Raw genomic sequence first — 23,150 nt, forward strand, 5'->3', positions numbered from 1 at the left:
GCTAAGACATTTTAGAAATGGGACTGGGAGAAACAGTGACGTCTCAGGCCGGGCGACGGTTGCGCGGCGCCATTCTGCACGCGGCGAGGCGCCGAGCGCACGCCCCGCCTCCCCGGCCGCGCCGGCCCCGCGGAGACACCGCAGCACCCACCGCTCCTGCACGTGGGGCCCAACATGCTGAACCGCGCCGAAGTCTGCGCCGTTGAGAACCACTGTCCTAACCCGGCGTTCACCAAAAAAAGATTCCAGAAGAGGGACGGAGAAATAAAACAGTGGCCCCAAGTCGTCGTTTAAGGCGAAGCCGCGCGCAGACCCGGGAGAGGAGCTCCGAGCGGTGGACAGAATGGCAAGGGAAGGGCCCCGGGACCGGTGGCCGAGTCTCCGGTTTCTGACAAGCAGAGGCCAGTACGGCTCACCACTTACGCTGCCTGGCCCATTCCTGGGTAGATTGATCTCCAGAAGCACTGAGACAGAGAAGCCCCGAGAAAGGCGACGGGGAGCGTGCGGGAGGTGCAGGACGCGACTCCGGAGCCACCACCCGCCGCGCCGGCGCAACCCAAGCCCCGCCCCTCGCTCCAGGGAGCCCGCGGGCGCACCTCCTCCTCGGCCCAGCCCCCTCCCTTTTCCCTGGACCCGCCCAAGCGACGCCCCGCCCCTCCCTCGCGGGCGCGCCTCGACCTCCGCCCCGCCCTCGCCTGCGCCGCCCTGCGTGAGGGGCCGGGGCGGGGCGGGAGGCTCGCGTGCTGCCACGTCTGGGCCGTGGACTCGGACTGAGGCTCGCGAGGTGGGACGGGCTCTGGAGTCGGAGCCGGATCCGGATCCGGTGCCGTGCTCCGCGGCGGAGGGGAGTCTGACGCGCCCCGCGAGGAGTGCGGACTGCGGGGCCTGAGCGGGTGAGGAGGGCCGGCGTGCCGCCGCCGGGGGGCTGACGCCGGGCTTGTCACACAGGTGCGCCTGCTGCGGAGAGCGGGCCGGGCCCGGCCCGGGGGGCGGTGATGGGAGCCGAGCGCGTTGGCCGGACACGCTCCCGGAGCGGAGGGCGGGGGCCACGGCCAGCGGCCAGCCGAGCGGGGTCTTGGCCCGCCAGGGCCGGAGCGGGCATTGGGGTCGACACTGACTCTTCCTCCCCGGCTTCAGCTCGCGGTCTCCGCAGCGCCGGCAGTGCGTGGACACCGACGCCTCCGGCCTCTTCCCCTGGGGCGCAGCCGAGTGGCTGCCCCGCAGGTCGGGGCTTCCCCCGGTGGAGAGGGACACCCTTTGTCTCTTTTCCCTGGGCTTCTGCCCTAGAAGCACGGCGTACTGGACTGTGCTTGCTGTTTTGAGAGCTGATGTTTATGTAAGCCCAGCTCCGTATTGAACGGACGATTGTGGGATTCGTTTTGTTGGGCCGGTTGCTCAGGAATAAGACGTTCAGGTTTACTTAGGCAGGACTCGCCGAGTAGGGCGTGCAGAACTACCGCTCTGATACCGTGATGTCAGGATCGGCACGCGCTGAGCCTAGTAGTCTGGGGCTCAAGGTGGGAAAACGGGAGGAGGATTCTAGTCCCAACTCATTCATCTGCCAGGTTACCTCGGGGCACGTCTTGGAAAATTAAAGTGCTCCACCTTCTTCACCACATTGGGGATAGTGCTCCTCAGATCGTAAAGATCAGATAAACTACCAGAAAATACTTTTGAAAACTTCTGCAATTGCATAACTTAATAAATATGGACAGGCCTGTTAAAAACATCAATGAGGAAATTTTTCTTAGCTTCAGACGTAGTCAGACTATTACTGAAATGTGTATAAAGGAACCCTAGTCTCAAACAGCACTCCCAGTACGTGGGGTACTGACGTATGATGCCTCAGAGGCTCTTGAGACAACGTGGTTTAGATATGGCTTTAGATCATATTTTTTACACTTGTATAACTACTTTTTTTCTTCTGAGAGAGATTTTCACCTTTTTGTCCCAGACTAAAGTGCTGTGGTGTCCCCTCACAGCAACCTCAAACTCCTGAGCTCAAGTTATCCTCCTGCCTCAGCCTCCTAAGTAGTGGGATTATGGGCGCCCTTCTGGATGCCTGGCTAATTTTTCTATTTTTTAGCTCCTGCTCAAGCTGGTCTGCAACTCCTGAGCGCAAGGGATCCTTCTGCCTTCCCTTCTCAGACTGCTAGATTACAGGCAGGAGTCCCGTGGCTGGCCTGAATTTGTGTATCAACTTTGTAAAATCTTAATCCCCAGGGTTTGTTACTTATTGCTTTCACTTGTCTGTTTCTAAGAGGCAGCTTCTCCCCATTTGTATTCAAATTTGATAAAGAACCTGGGAAGCCGTAAGATTGAAATTGTGCGTTAAAAGTACTCAATTGAGTGAAACCTGATGTTACAACTAGTAAAAATGAGTTGGGTGTATGGTTTTTGTGCTATCATGTATGGCATTTTGGTAATCTTTTTTTTTTTTTTTTTTTCCCTCTGGATTTTCTAAAATGCAATCTCCAGATAAGTTTTATAAAATTGGTTATTCATTTACTAGGCATTTACTGGACTAGAGTTAGGCATGTATGGGCCTACTAAAGGAATGCTAACTTCAGTTAAATAGAAACGGTTCTTGAGGAATATTTAAGGGGGGGTTAGAGTTTACTTTTCACAGTTACCTAAAAACTTTAAGACCTCAGTGACAACGATGACATTGAGCTTAACACAGTGGTGCAATTTTATTTGCAAATTTTCTAGTTTTGCGGTATCTAAGGCACCTTAAGATGTGAAGGTATTATTTCTTTTGTAAATGAAATAAAATTACTTATTTAGTTCTTCTTTGAAATTCTTTAGAATTTGGCATCAAACCACACTTATTCCATCTTGCCTGGCATATTTAGCTGGGCACCAGCAGAGTCCTACTCTTTGAGGATGGAATTAGATTAAGCAAGTCTTAAATATGGCTCTGTTTCATAAAAACATTTTGATAGTAATTTCTGATTGCTTGCTTAATATTTCTACCCAAAGTGCTTTAATGTATTTTGACTAGTATGAAATTCCCATTTCTAAACATAGGTTCCAAGTGCTGCTCTTGACTAAATTTTCAACTCCTATACCTCAATCAAGGAGGGAATTCACCTGCACTAGTTTTATCTTCACTGTATCTTCAGTTAAGAGTACCGAAGAGCACCAGAGGTGAACTCCTACTGCCAGCAGGACTGGCTACATAATTTGTGATAATCCAGAGAAACTGCAGGGCTTTTTGTTAAAAAATTATTCAGCATTTCACAGCAGGGGCAGCAGAGAAACTGAGTACAAGGCCCTTTGCAGCTCTGTACTCCTTGCTGTGAAGCTAGCCTGGTTCCTTATGCACACTGTAACCTTGTGCAGGTTACTCCGCCTGCTTCCTTGTCTGTAAAATAATGCACAGTAAATGATGATACACCCTTCATTGTATTTGCAAGAGTTAACAAATGTGTATTTAATAAATGCTAGCCAGTGTTTTTATGACCTTTCATGGAATAAGGCCATCTGGTTAAAGAAAGTACAGGAAAATCTTAGTATTTACTGGTTAAAATTCATTAGTGAAAGCCTCCATAATCTTAATTTTTCTGCAGTCTCCCTGTCCCCTGTCTCTCATGAAAAATTTTAACCTTTTTCAGACTACATTTTGTAAACTCAAGCATCTTTATAGAAAATAATCACAATTTATATCCTTTGATGAATGTTACTAGAACTAGGAATAATGTTTGCAGCATAATGTGCTCTGAATTTTTTTTTTTTTGACAGAGTTTCATTTTGTTGCCCTCGATAGAGTGCTGTGGTGTCACAGCTCACAGCAACCTCAAATGCTTGGGCTCAAGTGATTCTCTTGCCACAGCCTCCGGAGTAGCTGGGACCACAGGCACCTGCCACAATACCCAGCTATTTTTTAGAGACAGGGTCTTGCTCTGCCTCCAGTTGGTCTTGAAAATGGGAGCTCAGGCAATCCACTCACCAAGGGTGAATCCTTTTTGAGAGGAAAAAAAAAAAAAACTCTCAGTATTCTACATAAACTATGTTTTTATTCTTACCTACCTAAAAATGCTAATTTTTGGTTTAACATAAACACAAGATAGAACCTGTCATTCTTGGAATCCCTATACCTAGCACAGAGCCTGATTGATGAATTAATTTAAAGGTGAAAAAAACTGGCTGGGGTGGTGGCTCAAGCCTGTAAATCTTAGCACTCTAGGAGGCCAAAGAGGGTGGATTGCTCCAGCTCAGAAGTTGATGACCAATCTAAACATGAGCGAGACCCCTTCTATACTAAAAACAGAAAAAACAAACCAGGTGTTGTGGTGTGCATCAGCTACTTCAGAGGCCAAGACAAGAGGATTGCTTAACCTCAGGAGTTGGAGTTTGCTGTGAGCTATGAGGTCATGGCACTGTACCCAGGGCCACAGAGACTCTGTCTTTAAAAAAAAAAAAGTAAAAAAAATTAACAAGAATTTTTTTTTTTTTTTGAGACGCAGTCTCAAGCTGTTGCCCTGGGTAGAGTGCTGTCACGTCATAGCTCACAGCAACCTCCAATTCTTAGACTCAAGTGATCCTCTTGCCTGAGTTTTGTTTTGTTTTGTTTTTTTCCTATATTTAGTAGAGACAGGTCTTGCTTTTTGCTCAGGCTAGTCACAAACTCGTGAGCTCAAGCAGAGCAGTAGGATTACAGATGTAAGCCACTTCACCCAGCCAAGAATTTTTAAACTTGAATTTTAAATGTATTGCTAACTAAAATATATCTTGTGTTTGCAATGTGCTGGTATGTTAAGTGCTTGCTTGTATAAAGTAGTTCATTTCATCCTTCCAATAATTTATTTCCATTTTACAAATGAGAAAATGAGAGTCTAAGTGCGTAATTACCTTTTCAGTATCACACAGTTGACATTTGAACACTAGGTCTGTCACCAAAGCTCATGGTCTTGTCATGATTAGGTTTACATCCTCGTTCCACTCAAAAATAAAAGTAAATTTTAAAAGTCTAAAACTTATTAGTCATTTAATGTGTAGTGCCATGTGATGTTAGATTCAGGACTGCTTAAAGTAAAATATTTTTCATATCTGTTAAAGAATGCTTCTAATTGTACTAGTTTATATAAAGAAATTACCTTTGTCCTCAATCATAATAACTTTCCTTCTGTTAAACAAAATGTCCTTCCCTGTAAGTACAGGCACCTTAGGAAAAAAAGAAAAAAAGAAAAGAAGATGCCTTAACATTCGAACTTTTATTTTAGACTCTCCTGGAAAGATGAAACCTGATGAAACTCCTATGTTTGACCCAAGTCTACTCAAAGAGGTGGACTGGAGTCAGAATACAGCTACGTTTTCTCCAGCCATTTCCCCAACCCACCCGGGAGAAGGCTTGGTTTTGAGGCCTCTCTGTACTGCTGACTTAAATAGAGGTATGGACTCAGATAGTCTACCAATGTTTACTAGAACTAACATTACTTAGCCCTTCCATTTTCTCCATAAACGTTATGATGCTGATAATTTTTTTAAAAATTGACTTTTGGACTATTTATTATACTTAATTGTTTTTTGTTTTTTGTTTTTTTTGAGACAGAGCCTCAAGCTATCCCCCTGGGTAGAGTGCCGTGGCATCACAGCTCACAGCAACCTCCAACTCCTGGGCTCAAGCGAGTCTCCTGCCTCTGCCTCCCAAGTAGCTGGGACCACAGGCGCCCACCACAACGCCCGGCTATTTTTTGGTTGCAGCCGTCATTGTTGTTTTGGCGGGTCCGGGCTGGGGATTCGAACCCGCCACCTTAGGTGTACGTGGCTGGCGCCTTAGCTGGTTGAGCTATAGGCGCCGAGCCATTATACTTAATTGTTAAAGTGACTGGGACACTCAGTTTCACTGTGTGTATGTCATGTTGTGACCAAATATTGCTGTGAAATATTTAAAATGACCTGAATATAAAATTACTCCATCCTAATTAAGCCAAAAAGATTTCTCATAAAATTTGTATACTTAGGCCAGGCACAGTAGCTTATGCCTGTAATCCTTGCATTCTGAGAGGCCGAAGTGGGTGGATTGTCTGAGCTCAAGAGTTTATGACCAGCCTAAGCAAGAGCCAAACCCCATCTCTAAAAATAGCCAGGCATTGTGGCAGGCACCTGTAATCCCAGCTATTAGGGAGGCTGAGGCAAGAAGATCACTTGAGCTCAAGAGTTTAAGATCGCTGTGACATCATAGCACTCTACCAACAGCGACAAAGTGAGACTCTGTCTCAAAAAAAAAAATTGTATCCTCAACAATGTTATTTATACTTTATTTCATAAGTGATATATTCATGCTCATAGTGAGAAACTTATCTTTTAAAGTAAAACCAAATCACATATTGGGAAAATTTGGCTCCCTTGCATTGAACTTAATGCAAATTACATTGAAAAATGTATGTGCTGGTTCTATAATACTGGATAGTAAGGTTAGCACTTTTCCACAGATCTATGCAAGCAAAAGCACTGGCAAAATTATTATTGTTATATGTAGTGATTATAGAAAGAACAGGTTTCAGTTTAACCTTTTTAATGGTAAAATAATTTTAAAAGATTATAGGAAGTTCTTTAAAAATAACTTTCCATACTCAGTTTAACATATTGCTTCTTTTCATACCCTGTCTTCCTTTTGCTCTTCTCATAACTTGAAATCTGTTTTTTAAAACTAGGTTTTTTTAAGGTACTAGGGCAGCTGACAGAGACTGGAGTTGTCAACCCTGAACAGTTCATGAGTAAGTACTGTCACCTTTTTCCTGAATGAAAAGAAACAAGGGAAACAAGGTTTTGTTTTTGTTTAGAGCTCTGTTCAGTGCTTATGTTTTTGTTCAAATAGGTGGAAGTTATTCAAATAACAAATTAGCTGTTTTCTAATTTAAATGTCAAATGTTCTAGAATCCAAACATAGGAAGAACCTGGTCTGGCATAAATACCTGACTACTTTTAGGTAACTAGTAATACTAAAGCATAGGGCCTAGGTGGCAGCTATGCAGATTTTTCATTCTTATTGTAGTATAGGCAGCCCCCCGTTATGGGAGACCCGACTTACAGTGCTCTGTAGTTATGAACAGGCTCCTGAGGCTCCCCATAAGGATAATTTATAATTTAATAATCAAATTAATAATTAGGGAACTAGGTTCTTCCTCTCACATAGACAAACCCGCATGGCACACTCCTCCTGCTGGCCCGGTATCCTAATGCTCAGTAATAGTCACATTTTTTTTAGTGTTGATGACACTGATTACACATGGCATCACTTTCACCTGAACTTTTTACTTTGATTTTGTGAGTCTGTTTACCCTCATGACCATGCTTCCAGTCCATTGCACATCCAGGTGAGCCTGCAGCCAAGAGAAAGGTGAATGAAATGGAAGCAGAAATAATTAAGCATTCCAAGAAAGGCCAGATGCCATCATTCGTTTGCTGGAAGAGCTGGGAGAGCATTAGGCCTTGGTTGCTGCTCAGCTGTGAGAAGAATCAGAACACTTATAAAAGGAACGTGTGAAAGGCAGTGTTCCAGTGAAAGCATCAAGTATCGTAAGGCAGCATAGAGGATTAAGACTGAAGTAGAAAGGTGGTTATTATCATTATCATTTTTGAGACAGAGTCTCACTCTGTGGCCCTGAGCAGATTGCCATGGCATCACAGTTCATAGCAACCTCTTTGGCTCAAGTGATCCTCCTGTCTCTGCCTCCCCAGTAGCTGGGACTACAGGGGCCCCTGCACAACGCTTAGCTCGTTTTTCTATTTTTAGTAGATATGGGATCTTGCTCTTGTTCAGGCAGTTCTCCAACTCCTAAGCTCAAGCAGTCCACCCACCTCAGCCTCCCAGAGTGCTAGGATTATAGGCCTGAGCCACCTGGCTGGAAAGGATATTACTGATTTGGTTAGAAGATCAAAATAAACGTATCAGTCCTATTAGCCTAGCATTGATGCAACATTAGGTGAATGTTAACTTTAGTAATTTTAAAAAACCCTCCTGTCCCCCATCTAAACTTTCTGTGTGAGTTTGCTTATATGTTGTTTGAATTAAAAGAGGATAGTCATGGCTCAGCAACTGTAGCTCAGTGAGCAGGGTGTCAGCTACATACACCAAGGTGGCGGGTTCCAGCCTGGCCCGTGCCTGCTAAACAACAGCGACAACTGCAACCCGGAAATGGCCAGGCATTGTGGCAGGCGCCTATGGTCCCAGCTGCTTGGTAGGCTGAGGCAGGAAAATCACTTGAGTCCAGGAGTTTGAGGTTGCTGTGAGCTGTGGTGCCATGGCACTCTACCCAAAGCAACATAGTTAAGACTTTGTCTCAAAAAAAAAAAAAAAGAGGACAGTCATTTCTGCGTCTTACCATTACAGGACAGGTGCTGTTATTACAGTGTATTGTGATTACTAACATGAGCCCCTGTGGTAGTCGTGTTATCACCACTGCTGTACATGCACTGTTGCTCAGGTATCCCAGGGACCTTTAGTGTGTCTCGTCCATAACTTGGGGATGGGCCTTTATTTCCTTTCATGTGGTTAGGGTTGGGTTATTCACAGAAATTTCATCACAAAATCAAAAATGTAAGAGCATATATTTTAGTGTGGGTTCATTTATATTGAATTTTAAGGCTAGCAGCTATCTTTGAGTTGATCCAACCTCTACCCCCTTTTGTGGACACAGAAGAAAATGGGAATCCAGAGATCCAGTGACTTACCCAAGGTCGCAAGTAGTTATTGGTAAGGACAGGACTAAAACTTCCTAACTCTGTCCAGTGCTCGAACACTGCCTTTTCTTGTTTTCTATAATTCATTTCCTTTCACAGTAATTTTGTTTTGCACTTTGTCTGATCCTCCTGAGAGTGAAAACTATTATTTTCTGATTCTTATTTTCTCTCATTGAATTTGTTTCTTCTTTCTACTACAGACCCCTATCTAGAATGACACTATGGAAATAAACAATATGAGATTATTTAGCTCAGTTTTTATTTCTGAATTTCTCTGTGTGCATATCAGATTAGATGGGAAACCATGTTATTTCAGCAATATAAATATTAAAGGTCAATTTGAGGGGAAAGTATCTTTGCTCTTACTTGCTAGATGAATTTGGAAAAATTGCTTGGAAAGAAAATTTTCACTTCCTTTAAAGGTCCTTTCAAAGCAAACAAAATAATGACTGTTTTAAAGAGTAAGCACATAATCATGACACACTTGCTATCACAAAGGAAGACTCACAATTACCAGATGGAGCCATGTAAACATGCTCTTGTCTTTTGCAGAGTTGTTTTTTTTAAGAGACAGTCTCACTTAATTGCCCACGGTAGAGTGCCATAGCGTCACAGCTCACAGCAACCTCCAGCTCTTGGACTTAGCAGTTCTCTTGCCTCAGCCTCATGAGTAGCTGGGACCATAGGCGCCCGCCACAACACCTGGCTACTTTTGTTGCAGTTAGGCTGGGGTTTAGGTTTGAACCTGCCACCCTCGATATATAGGGCCAGTGTCCCACTCTCTGAGCCACAGGTGCTGCCCTTTTGCAGAGTTTTTGTTCTGTTTGAATGTTTGTTGAGTGTAAAGGTTAAAGAAAATCTGTTTATAGAAATTGAAGTTTTCAGTCATTAGTGGTAGAAATGGCAGCGTCTACAATTTTAAGTGCTATTCATCTGAAATTGCTATTACTAGTCTTTGTTTTGCTAGCAGATATTTTAAATGTATGGACTATATTCCAGTTGATACTGATTGCTGATATTTCAATTAGTCATTTTTAATTATGTAATACTTTCTTTAAAAATGGAAAGTAAATTATGGTAAAAATACCTTTAAATATTCAATAATTAAGTCAGTTAATCCTAGTATTTTTCTGGTACCTAATAAAGTTGAATATTTACTAAATAAAACTTTGTTTTCCTATTTCCACAGAATCTTTTGAGCATATGAAGAAATCAGGGGATTATTATGTTACAGTTGTGGAAGATGTGACTCTAGGACAGATTGTTGCTACGGCCACTCTGATAATAGAACACAAATTTATTCATTCCTGTGCTAAGGTATGTGCTTACATTAACACTTAGGAGTAAAATAGACAAGTGTTTTTAGTAAAACTGAGTTTTCATTAGACAAATATATTTTCACACTGCTTTTCATTGCTTCTTAGAAATCCTTTAGTAACAGGCATTTTTCCCAGTGTGCTCTTTCTGAGACCTATAAGAAAGAAAATCTATTAACAGTATGAATTGTTTGCTAAAATTGTTCTGTGTTAGGTTGGTATTGTCATAGGCAAACCAAATGTTATCCTGTATTTTAGTAGGAATGTACAGAAGCCCATCATAATGTTTTTCAAAAGCAATACTTGAATACATTGCATTAGCACAAATTTTTAGCCCTTTTCAAGTAGTAAAACAGGTGAGAATACGATGTTCTGTTCTGTGATACTTCTAATGCTTGTGGTACCCTCTGACCTCTCAAGAATTCACAAGAAATACTAAACAAAACCCCCAGCTAACCCAGTAAGGATAAGATAGGAACACTCAGAATATGTTCTCTGAAGCTTATGAATGTAAGTTAATACATTTTATTTGGATGTCTGAAATAAATTGGTATGAAACAAAGAGCAGAATGACGGATGCTAAGATTACATTTTGGTGCTGTGGATTCTGGTATTTGCTTTAGTCAACAGCACCAGGAGGCTGCAGACAAAACAAGATGAGGTCACAAGTTGATTTCATTATATTGTTTTCTCTAAGAAGTGAGTAAAAAGTTGTGTTGTTTTTTTCTGTGAAGTTGGTTACAAAACATTGTCAATTTTGAGAAACTCAACGTGTTTCAGCTAAAACCAAATGCTTAGTCCTTTAAGCACTGTAAATGCTTTCAGAGAGGAAGAGTGGAAGATGTTGTCGTTAGTGATGAGTGCAGAGGGAAGCAGCTTGGCAAACTGTAAGTAGGCAGAAACAAGGTAACCCTGCAGAAACTCTATTTTCAATTTATTTTCTTGCAAAGATTCTTATTTAAAAGGTTTTCCTTTTTGAAGTACTTTTTGGATTTCATTGATTCTGAACCCATTCTCTATAGCTTAGACTAAATTTAATGAATAAAGTTTGAAAATTAGATATGTACTCCTTTCCAGATAGTAATGTCTTTAAGTAATCAGTGTTTAATAGTAGCATGTTCTCACACTAGTAGGAAACAAAGTTTTGGGCTAGTCAGGTGATTTGCCCCAGCTTCTGTCATATTTAAAAACAAAGGAATGTTCTACTATTACAGAATATTCTGTGATTTCAGTATCCTAAGGTTTAAAAATGTGTATGGAAACAGGCTTCACTATATAATTCTCTGTCCATTCCTCTAAATCTTTAAAGGTAAAGATTGCATAAGTTTACTGTCTGTTTTATAAGAACTGCTTTTTAATACCATCTCTTCTGACCTGCTATGTACTAGATACTATTCTCGGTATTTGGACTATATTAGTGAATAAAACAGACCAATTTCTGGTATTAAGAGTCCATTTGACTTGGTCATACCTTTTAAAGTTTTGTAACTTCAACAAGATCCTTTGTTTCCTAAATGACAATATTTTAGTCTATTTATACATGAAAAAATCCTTCAAATTCCTTTAGATCTTTCATAGTTTTTATCCTCTTAAGGCTGTTAGAACCATGTCTTTTTTTTTTTTTTTTACTAGGGTTGGATTCATTAAGGATTAGTAAAGATGTATATTTTTTGCTTTATTTCTGCTTCATATTTAGACCAATCTTGAATTATTCCACTACCTACTTTCACAAATGTTAGTTTTGGAAATAATTAAAAACAAAGCTGTCATGCACTCATTTTATATGGGAATGCTGACTATTCCTAAGTAGTTTATTAAATAGATTTAAAGACCTTTCACAAAATAATTTTGGCAATACTTTTTTAAAGATTGATAGTCTTTAGTGTTAATATGTATCTTACAGTTTATTTTTAAAGAGGGTTTAGGGTGAGTTTAGTATCTGTCCTATTTAATAAAAGGCTGAAGAGGCTTAGCACCCATAGCACAGTGGTTAGGGCACTGGCCACATACACTGAGCCTGGTGGATTGGAACCCGGCCCTGGCCAGATGAACAACAATGACAACTACAACATCAACAAAAAGCTGGGCATTGTGGCAGGCGCCTGTAGTTCCAGCTACTTGGGAAGCCGATATCGCTTAAGCTTAAGAGTTTGAGGTTGCTGTGAGCTGTGAGGCAACATAGTGAGACTCTGTTTCAAAAAAAAAAAAAAACCAAATAAAAATGCTTTGGGGATTTGCTCTTCAGTTACAATTTGAGTATTTATTTATTTTTTTGAGACAGAGCCTTTAAGCTGTCTCCCGGGGTAGAGTGCCGTGACATCACAGCTCACAGCAACCTCCAACTCCTGGACTCAAGCGAGTCTCCTGCCTCCACCTCCCAAGTAGCTGGGACCACAGGTGCCCGCCACAATGCCTGGCTATTTTTTTTTTGGTTGCAGCCAGGGTTGTTTGGCAGGCCCTGGCTGGATTCGAACCTGCCACCTTAGGTGTATGTGGCTGGCGCCTTAGCCACTTGAGCCACAGGCGCCGAGCCACAATTTGAATATTTAAAAGAATACAATGGGAAAGGCTATGATCTAAACCCATTGCTAATAAAAAGTGAAGTTTAATTTTGACAATTTATATACTATAAAATCCATTTTTAGTAATATATATTGTCTTCCCACCTTTCCCCTTTTTAAATTTCAGGTTATTATCAACCCTTACTTTGCTAAGCAAGAAACTGAACTGTTATAAGATTACTCTTGAATGCCTACCACAAAATGTTGGTTTCTATAAAAAGTTTGGATATACAGTATCTGAAGAAAACTACATGTGTCGGAGATTTCTAAAGTAAAAATATTTCAAGAAAGAGAACTATCAAAGGCACTAATGGTACAAAGCTATCCTCTTACTAGAGTTAAAATACTATGTTGCTGTGATCCAGTAATCTCCATAAATACCAGACTGAAAAAAAAAACCCACTGTAATACTGAAGTATGACATTGAGAAGATTACTTTGGGCTGGTGGGACATTCTGTGAGTTCAGATCACAAATGATTATTATAAAGGGGGTGATTTTTAACCAAAAGAATATATTTTTAACTTGAATCTTTTCTTGCATTGTATTTTTCTAAAGTCTGCCTTCATTTCTGGGTGGTCAGGAGTCATACACCTGCTATCAGCGCTGCTCATTCAAAAGGATACATCGAATAAGGCTGTTTCTTATCTCATGCGTACAATGTAATATTTGTCTCAAAGAAATTGATCTAGATACACTTGGGGGGGGGGCATATCATTTCCTATATAACAAATCAAGTTGGATAAATTAGTCACAACTAAATGTGACTACAGCAGTCTAATATTTCTTGACCCTAACAGTAATAGAAATGAAAATTAACTTAAGTTACAACATTCATAGTAAAATAATTTAAATGTTTTACTGTTTATATAGTTCTATGTAGACACAGTACCATCTGTCTTATCTGCAAAACATAATAATTACCATTTGTTAAAAATAGCTACCTAAGAGCAATTATAATGGGACATCTAAGGTACTTTTAATTAGTGAATAAATCTTAGCTTAGGTAGAAATGCCTGCATTTCTCTTTTCATGCATACCTGAAGCCTGTTTTCTGAGTAATATCTTTATGAAATGGAATATTCTAAAGTGGAATACAATGTTAAAAAATATACTGTTATTTGTCACATTCTTAAAATGGTGATGGAAGCTTTTCTTTTAAATGTAATCATAATGGTACTATTATCCTGTTTTGATTTTATTTAATTATTTTTTAAAGTTGAAGGATTGACACTTCAGTGGTTCTAATCTTTTGCATTCCATGTTACAATAAACCAGTTGAGATGATGGATGGTCATCTGTTAGAATTTTCTCTGTGCTTTTCTGGAGTTTTCTACTGAACTATAAGTCATGATCCATAAAATTTGAGTTTTGTGTTTATTATCTGTGAAATGAACTTGAAGTAAAGACCATGTGTTTCACATTCCTTAACACCACAACTGGATTTTAGGTTTCAGCTAAAGTTAGCTTTCTAAAACAACAGAAATCCTTTAGCAGAGCCAACGTTACTTACCTGTTCAGGCCCTACGCAGGTGAACTCATCTGTCTCGTGAAAGCAACAAAAAGTTAGGTCTGACTTTTCAAGAGTCTTATAACATTGGCAGACAGTAACTTCCTTGGGTAAATTCTGCTAATTAAAAACCTAGGTTCAAAAATAGGCCTGGGCCAGGCCTGGTGGCTTTTGCCTGTAATCCCAGTGCTTTGGGAGGGCCAAGGCAGGAGGACACTTGAGGACAGACTAGACCGAGCATCACAGCAAGAACTATCATTACAAAAAAAATTTATTTTTTTCTACAAAAAATTAAAAAAATTAGCTGGGTGTGGTGGCACACACCCGTAGTCCTAGATACTTGGGAGGACTGCATGAACCCAGGATTTCTGGGCTGTGGTGAACTATAATCACGTCACTGCACTCTACCCTGGGTGACAAGGGAGACCCTTTCTTTTAAAAAAGGCTACTAAAAGACAAAATTAAATGCTTTATTACATTTCGTACTGCTCAGCGATATGAAGTAAAATTGTCCACAAGGTTAGTCTTCCCATAAATCCCTTTCAATGGTGTTATTAAGGGCTTCTCCTAAATCCCCTCCCAAGTAGTTATAGGTAGGGTTTAGTAAATAGGGATTATGTCATTGGGCTGGGCACAGCAATTGCCTGTAATCCTAGCACCCTGGGAGGCTGAGGCAGGTGGATTGAGTTCAGCGTTTGAGACCAGACTGAGCAAGAGTGAGACCCCATCTCTAGACGCCTAAGTAGTTCCAGCTACTTAGGAGGCTGAGGCAGGAGGATTCCTCGAGCCCAAAAGTTTGAGGTTGCTGTGAGCTATGGTGCCATAGCACTTTACCAATAGTGTCAAAGTGACACTTGGTCCGGGGGGGGGGGGAAGACAATCAGTAGTGGTCTCTAGCTTTAGTTCATAGGAGTTATGTTTATGATTTTCCAAGCTATATGGTCAGTAAACCTGAGTATGAAAAAATGCTGTATGAAACACTAATATACAGATCATATTCACATTTTTAGTTTTCAAAAGGACACATTTTTTACTGTGCACATATGCTCTGTGTGCTGTAACATCTCTGACACATTTTATGACCAATGGCTTGTCATAATTTCATTAACAATATTTTGCCCATAAGTGGTTATCTAAAATGATGATGTAGTTGTGATGGGACCTTAGCTTTGATGAAACACCGACTGTAAGTAGCCTAAGAGGGGAAGATGGTACTGCAAAAGCAAGAAGTATTTTTTTTTGAACGAGCCGGAAGCTACCATATGGATTACCTACCCTTTCCTTCAGAATTCCCTCACCTCCAAATCCCTCAACTAATCCTTAAAAATATACTGGAGCTGGAATTTGAGGTTTACATGGATTACTGATAATTTTCAGTGTCTATATGATCAAAGTGCTTTGGAGAATACTCTTAATGTGTCATTTTCAAGTTTTATTTAGTTTTTTCTTTTTGTTGCAGTTGTCATTGCTGTTTTAGCTGGCCAGGACCAGGTTCGAACCTGCCACCTTGTGTATATGGGGCCGGCACCCTACCCACTAAGCCACAGGCGCCGCCCTTGGGAGAATACTCTTAAGTGCATTTCAGTATTCAAATGTCCACTCACCCTTAATCTGTGGTGTAAAATTAGACTACTTTTATCTAGAAGGTAACTAAATAAAGAAGTTCTGAGACATAAACAGTATGAATAAGCTTTTCAATCTTTTTTGAGGTATAATGGCACAACAGTTTTAATACAACCACCAATCTTCACAAAATAATTTTAATACTTTGTGCCTGGGCTAGCAGCATCTTGCACTGTGACATTCCTATACATACATAAGCATTTTATCCAAGTACAAATGTTAAAAGCAGAGTAACTTAAGCAATTGCCTATACAAAGGTAAATAGACACTATAGGTTATTTTTCTTCTTGAATCATTTTTGCTGCATAGTAAATTGCAATTACATGTTAGTATAATGTCACTGATCTGTAGAATACACTTTGAACTGTGAGGTATGGCGACTCCCTAGGAGAGAGCTAACATGTAAACCTGAATGTTGAGTGATTCTGTTTTTGTTTTTTTTAGCTGCCACAGATGGGAAAGACAAAGAAAAAATATCCAGCATTCAAAGATCTAGAAACATTTTTCTAATAAATTAAAAAATAAAACCTTATAGTAATTCTCAGCTATTTCCTATCATTTCCTTATTAGACCATTGTTGGATGGACAAAGAAAGTAAACACTGAAGTGAAGCTATGTCTGCTGTAGGATCATGGACTGAACCAGTTATTAAAAAAAACTGCCAGGTAACTGCTCATTTACTTTACACCAAGTTGAGATTTAGATATATACATCTCAACTTTATAATTCAAGACTGCAGTTAAATATTTCTAATTCACTTGAATTACCATAGTAATAAGACAATTAGAAACCTTATATATTTTTTTAAAAGGACATGCTTAACATTTTCTGACGTTACTTCTAAATTCAAATGAAACACAAAATCCTCCCACAATGAATATTCTGCTCTAAAAGGTAAGTGGTTGAGAGGTGGGAGCAAAAGCTATCACAGTTTAACATTTCTACCATAGATAGATACAAAAAAACAAAGGTAACTGCTACTTAAACATCTAATAGATAAGAAATTAACATGAACCAATTAAATCAGAAGGTAAGAACACTGCCATTCCAGTTTCAACATTTTCAATATTTAAGTTTCCATACTTTCAAAAAGGACAGTAATGCAGTTTTCCCTCTGTTTTGATGTAATTCCACTTTAAATTTCGTGCCCAGATTACAAAGATAAAATTGGGTGGTCACTCACATTATTCAAATACTCTAGAAAATAATTCATGATTGGTTAAAGTTACCATGGTTATCTATCACAAAACATCAATAGAAATAAAGGAATCACAGAACTAGCTGAACATAGGTAGACAAACAGGTTCCAGGAAACAAGCTCATCACATTCTGAAACGTGCAATGAACCTCGCGCTTTATCCACCTTGATGGTATTCAAGATGACGACAGTCCCTTTTTCTAATGTTTGTGAGAGACTATCTATAATATACAGTGCTGGGCAGGCACTTCTGTGACAATGTAACAATTATTGTGGTTAGAAAAGGTGGAAATTACCAGCCATGAAGTAGTACTAATAACCAAAGATGTATTTTTGACCATATAAGAGGATATGTTTATGAAACTAATAAAGTCTTAATTTCCTCATTTTTAAAACATAAATTCACTATTAGGGCTATTCTTTTAGGCAGAGTTTATGCTGAATGAAGCACCATAGATTACTATTAGATTATAAGAGACTTTGCTGGCCTATCCAATAGTGATCTGTATACAGGGAAGCTGTGTTATATGGTAACTTTACCAACTGGAATTTTTGAATACCCAAAGCAAATCTTCACTCCACTACACCACTGTACACCAAATGCCCTAATCAGACACAACAGAATACTGGACCACAATGGGATTAATGGTTACTTTCAGGGTGGTGAGAAGGAAGGGGAGAGAGAGATCAGAAGACTACTACTACCTGGGTCAAAAGGAATTAACTCTAACAGTAATTTTAATTCATTCTACTCTCCCACTAGGTTGGATAAAAAAGCTTTTACTGTAGTATTACATCACAGGGAGCAAAGTGAAGCAAGTAACTTGTGTGACAGGTTACTTTGCATAGTGCCTCTGATGCCAAGGGAATGTATAGAATTCATTCCCGTCAGTAAGCACCTTGAGAGAGGACCGAGAAAAGTGAGATACAAAGGAGTTTTATTTGTGCTACCCTAAGGTCATCAACTATAAAAAGTTAAAAAACACTCTTCTCTTCCCTCACATCCTACTTAAAATAGCAAAAATGTTTTTCTTAGAATAATTGTTATGCATATGAATAAAAATATGGAGAACCAAAAGTCCATACAGTGACTTCACTGAATATAATTATGGGGAAAGTTTGGACTAACTGAACGCAAAGAACTGATTAAAATACTAATTTAAAGTACACAAGAGTCTCCCACAAATCACTTTCCTCAAAAAATGCATCTTCAAAGAAGAGCTGGTGTCTGACTTGGAACAATCTCACAGAGTCACTAAGACAGCAAAAAATGGAGTAAATGTATTCCATATTGCAAATAATTTACTAAAGTTTCTTCAAGTTTCTTTGTTTAAGCTAATTTATGGTTGGTTTGAAAAATTACAGAAAAATATTAATATCTTTTCTACATACTAATTTAGAGGTCATGAAGATTTGATTTTTTTTTTTAAATGATGCAAGGCACTTCTTTTTTGGGCTTCATTTAGAAAAAAATTAGTGCTACACTGGTTTAATATATTCTGTTCAGAATCATTTTTGACAAAAGAAGAAACAGCTGGGCAACACTGAAAAGAACAAATACAACATTTGGCTTTTACCACAAAGAAAAAAAAACCAAAAGGGAAAGTCAGTTGAAAATTGAACACTATTCTTGTTTTTAAGCACTTGGTACTATAAAGCAAAACATGTTCCTTTTATCATTAAAACTCTGTAGTTTTTCTCTAGAGAATAAACAAATTAGGAAAGTAATAGGAAAGGAAGTGGTAATCAGACCATGTTAAAGTAGAGACAGTTTCCTAGTGTCATGATTTAAAGATCATCAAGGGATCAAGAAATCCAAAGACAAAATGATAATTAAGCTATTAACTTATACTACAAAAGAAATGTGGCAGATTCCTGCATTTTGTTAACATTTCTGTAAGAGGCTCCATCATAAAACTGAACTGTAAAATTATGTTTAAAATGTACTATACAGAACAAAAAGTGAATTTTTAGCAAACCTTAGGAAATTCTTGGTATAAATTACCCGAACTTTATAAACAAATCCCCCCTAACTTGCATTTTGTTTAAAGTAATAACTTTATATCATACAAATAAATTTCAAGTATGAAAAGTGCATTATTGCAATAATACCTCTTTGCAAGTCCAAAATTCTTGGTTTATAATAAAACTTGTAAAGTGTTTTGCTTTAAAAAAAAAAAAAAAAAAAAAAAAAAGGAGGAAAACCCTCAGTGCCATCTACTGCAGGAGTCCAACATCATAAAATGCTGCTCAGCAAGTTGCAGAGAAATGTGTCTGGAAGCAACAGATAATTGAAAAGAAACTACTTGTGTTTTTACCATTTTACATTATTATTGTCTCTGGTATTTTCTCCTTTCCAAATAGAAATTCACACTCTATAATTTTGCTCTTCAGTCAGCCATTCTGTGCAGTCGCCACTTGCATGTTTCCCAAGTCGTCATCCTCGTCATGTGTTCTCTTCAAACTGCCTAAAAGTTATTGCGTGAAGATAACATAAAATGTAGACTTAAATACACTCGTGTTAGAATGTTACAGCCAGTAAAAATTTGTTTTCCACGATGTGGTATCACCGAGGTACTATGAAAATTCCCTGACTGAATTTATAGCAAACGTTACTAAATTCTTTAGTTATAAACTACCAAAACAATGTTTTTTCCTGATTAGGTCATATTTTCCCGCCTAAGAATTAAGTGTGCCTTAGATACTACCTATAATAAATAATTTTCAAAAAAGGCTTTTTACAAAGAATGACACATCCATGTTTGGTGACCAAGTTGATGCTTTTTTAGCCACCATAAACATGATATAAGATTTAAGAAATCAATCTTGTATATGTATGATTTTTTCATAGATTTAATTATCAATTTAATTTCACAGATGTTACTACAAAGAGTAGCTGAAAATACTTGTCCTTTCAAACTATGGTTTTTATTACCAACAAGTTGAGGGTTGGAAGGAACAGATGAAGAGATTTCCTTTTACATACTCTTCATATCACAGTCTGTTAAATAAATTTTCTACATAGAATCCATATATGTCAGCAAGTTATAACTAAGAAATCTGAGTATCAATGGAGGAAAACTTTAGGGAATAAACTAGTAGCAGGTCTGCTGTATTTTTTGCCTAACAATAGTATGGCCTCAAATTTATACTCTACATGTTGTATTAAATCCTGGTGGTACATTAAGCTAATACTCTGCGTTTCACTGTAAGATTGATAAGGATAAAATGTATAAAATCAATAAAATGGGTAATATATCCTGGCCATTAGGCTAAGTCCAGACACTGTGATTAAGTTTCAGATGGAGTGCTGTGCTTCTACAGGACTCCACGGGGCTGGGGTTGGAGGAGGGTGTGCTGATCATTTGATGACACCTGGAACAATAGGGAAACTGAACGTGATCCATTTTAGGTGGAGAAAAGAAGATAGATGCAGGACACCATCAGTGGGTTCAGCTTTCTGGAGTACAGATTTAGAAACAGATAGAAATTAAAAAACCAAAAGGGCCTTTACTACCTGTGGCATTCTTGGCATTCTACCTGCTACATACTTTCTTCTGTAGGAATAAAGCCAATGAAGAAGTTGGCAAAGGAAAAAAAAATACCACTATTACAAACATCTTTCATGAAAATAAGTCTGGCTACAATGAACAGAATAGACCAAAGGGCAAGAGTTTGCAAGGAAGGCCAGTCTGGACTTGAACTAGCTTACGGTTACCATTAACTAAAAAAGGGAAGGAAAAAGCTAGGCACGGCAGATTCCTTGAGCTCAGGAGTTTGAGACCAGCCTCAGCAAGAGCGAGACCCCATCTCTACTAAACAGAAAATGAGCAGGGGGGTATGGCAGGAATTTGTAGTCCCAGCTACTCTAGAGGATGAGGCAAGAGGATTGCTTGAGCCCAGAAGTTAGAGGTTGCTATGAGGTAGGCCAATGCCACAGTTCTCTACCCTAGGCCAGAGAGAAAGACTCTGTCTCAAAAAGGGGGAGGGGAGAGTTTACAGATGCGGATAAAACAGACCCTATTGGATTTGGAGGTAATACGAGATGGCAAAGGCAAGAAGAGTCAATGACAACTAGGAAGTTAAGAGTGAGAGATGAATACACAACATCTTCACTACAAGGAATACAGTGGGAAGAGTTCTAGACTTTTTGATCAGATCACCTGTCCTCAATTTCCAGGTCAACACTGACCAGTGTTAACTTTGAAATGTGAAGGGACTGGGATAATTCTGAAACAGTAAAGGAGGGGGAAAAGGACTGAAATATTAATGGCAAGAGAAAAACAGAAGTACCTTATTTACAACAGTCACCCCACTGAACTTGAAACATGCTTTCATTTATTAACCTCTACCTATCCATCCATCCATCTACCCATTTAGAGGCAGAGTCATGGAATGATCCATCCATCCATCCATCGACAAAGTCTTACCCTGTTGCACAAGCTAGAGCTCACAGCAACTTCAAACTCCTGAGTTCAAGCAATCCTTCTGCCTTGGCCTTCCCTGAAGCTGGGATTACATAGACCCACCACCACCCAGCTAATTTCTCTATTTTTAGTAGAGACTGGGTCTTGCTTTTGCTTAGGGTAGCTCCTGAGCTGAAATGATCCTCCCATCTCAGCCTTCCAGAGTCCTGGGATTACAGGAGTGAGCCACTACACCTGGCCACCCTTTATTTTTAGTAAGATCACCTAAGTATGTTTGGGGCGCCCTCTCGAGATTCCTCCTACTTAAGAGACTTAAAATTAAACCAAATAGATGTCTGATCTTCCAACCAGCATATTCTCATTGATGAGGCACAACTTACAGAAGCTATTATAATATGTAAAATTAATCCTTTTTATATTATCTTGTTTTAATTCAATAGTTTACCAAAAGTTTTCTAAATAATTTAAATCAACTTTCTCCAAAAAGAAAAATTCCTCACCTGTGGTTCCAGAATGAACAGATAATGACCTTTCTATCTGGAGTGGTGACATCATCTGTATTGTCAATTTTGCTAGGTAGATGGCTTCATATTCCTAAAAAAAATTTTAATTACTTGAATATATTAATCATTTACATTCTTGGATACCCAGTGATTAATGTGCACATAATTAGTATTCTTATTTTACACTGAAAAATCTGGTACTATATTACTGTGGAAGAAATGGAGGTTTAAAATTCCTGTCTCATAATTTCACAACCACTAATCACTATAAATCAAGTCAGGCCAAAGCATTCACTAGGGGACCCCATGCTAAACTGCCAATGTATCCCCTGCCACTGGGGCATTTGTTAAAAAAAATAAAAAACAACCCAAACCCCAAACTGGCAATCTCAGAAGTCCTCTGCTTTCAGTTAAAGCTAGAGGAATAAAGGCATTTTTGTTCCTCATCCCTTTCCAAAAACACAGAAAACATCTGATGGAACTAGGAAACACCCATAACCCTGAATATGAATCGAAGAGTGAGAAAAGTAAGGAAGTAATTACCAGATAGGTCAGGATAGTGGTTATTACCATAAAAGGAGACAGCTGTACTTGGCAAGCGCCATCAAAAGGATTTTCAGGGCACTGATAAACATCTAACTTCTTGACCTAGGTGATGGTTACATGGACGTTTATTGACATTTTATGCATTTTTCTATGTGTATCATATCCTAAGATAACATTTTTGAAAGCTAGAACCATCCTAAGTGAGACTACAGAAGATGCCTGCCCCTGCAGGTTATTAGGCAGAGCAGGTATAGTTCAGAGTTCTCTAAAAAAGGTGGCAGACCGAAAGTAAAACCAAAAAGTCCCAAGTAGGAAGGCTACAGGAGGCGGCAGGGCGCACTAAGGACAACGTAAACACCCACTCCTCCACTTCTGTAAGAAGCACCTCGTAAGTATAGAAGGGGGAAGAACATGCAGCCAAGATCAACTCACCTTGGACAGCTGACAATAAAGGCTGGGCAGGGGATTCTAGCCTGGCTTGCCATGAGAATCACCCAAGGCACTTTAAAATACACATACCCGGCATGGCGCCTGTGGCTCAAGCGGCTAAGGCGCCAGCCACATACACCTGAGCTGGTGGGTTCAAATCCAGCCTGGGCCCGCCAAACAACAATGATGGCTGCAACCAAAAAACAGCCGGGCGTTGTGCCAGGCACCTGTAGTCCCAGCTACTTGGGAGGCAGAGGCAGAAGACTTGCTTGAGCCCAGGAGCTGGAGGTTGCTGTGAGCTGTGATGCCACAGCACTCTATCCAGGGGACAGCTTGAGGCTCTGTCTCAA

At 39.6% G+C, this 23,150-nt stretch overlaps 2 protein-coding genes across 4 annotated transcripts in view; one reads left to right on the forward strand and one right to left on the reverse strand.

Annotated features, from left to right (window-relative positions):
- The first annotated feature begins 734 nt into the window (after nt 1-734).
- On the forward strand, nt 735-13,094 carry GNPNAT1 (glucosamine-phosphate N-acetyltransferase 1). 3 transcript variants are annotated; one of them, XM_012806590.2, is made up of 6 exons: nt 735-948; nt 5,226-5,393; nt 6,660-6,722; nt 9,878-10,005; nt 10,830-10,891; nt 12,693-13,094. In XM_012806590.2, exons 2-6 carry the CDS (start codon nt 5,240-5,242, stop codon nt 12,838-12,840), a joined length of 555 nt encoding a protein of 184 aa, XP_012662044.1. In that variant the 5' UTR covers nt 735-948; nt 5,226-5,239; the 3' UTR covers nt 12,841-13,094. The 3 variants fall into 3 exon arrangements, with proteins under 3 accessions (XP_012662044.1, XP_003792184.1, XP_023370273.1); XM_003792136.3 differs by having other exon boundaries at nt 735-893; XM_023514505.1 differs by lacking the exon at nt 6,660-6,722 and having other exon boundaries at nt 735-893.
- Nucleotides 13,095-19,166: 6,072 nt separating this feature from the next.
- The window catches only part of STYX (serine/threonine/tyrosine interacting protein), a 33,507-nt gene continuing 29,523 nt past the window's right edge, over nt 19,167-23,150 (reverse strand). Inside the window, exons 10-11 of the mRNA XM_003792137.3 lie at nt 21,823-21,916; nt 19,167-19,363 (exon numbers count right to left, since the gene is read on the reverse strand). Of these exons, the coding sequence (XP_003792185.1) occupies nt 19,290-19,363; nt 21,823-21,916 (168 nt within the window). The 3' untranslated portion in view covers nt 19,167-19,289. The remainder of the gene's footprint in view (nt 19,364-21,822; nt 21,917-23,150) is intronic.

The sequence above is a fragment of the Otolemur garnettii genome, unplaced genomic scaffold, assembly GCF_000181295.1.
Source record: "Otolemur garnettii isolate 467f Iridium unplaced genomic scaffold, OtoGar3 scaffold00054, whole genome shotgun sequence".
Lineage (NCBI taxonomy): Eukaryota > Metazoa > Chordata > Mammalia > Primates > Galagidae > Otolemur > Otolemur garnettii.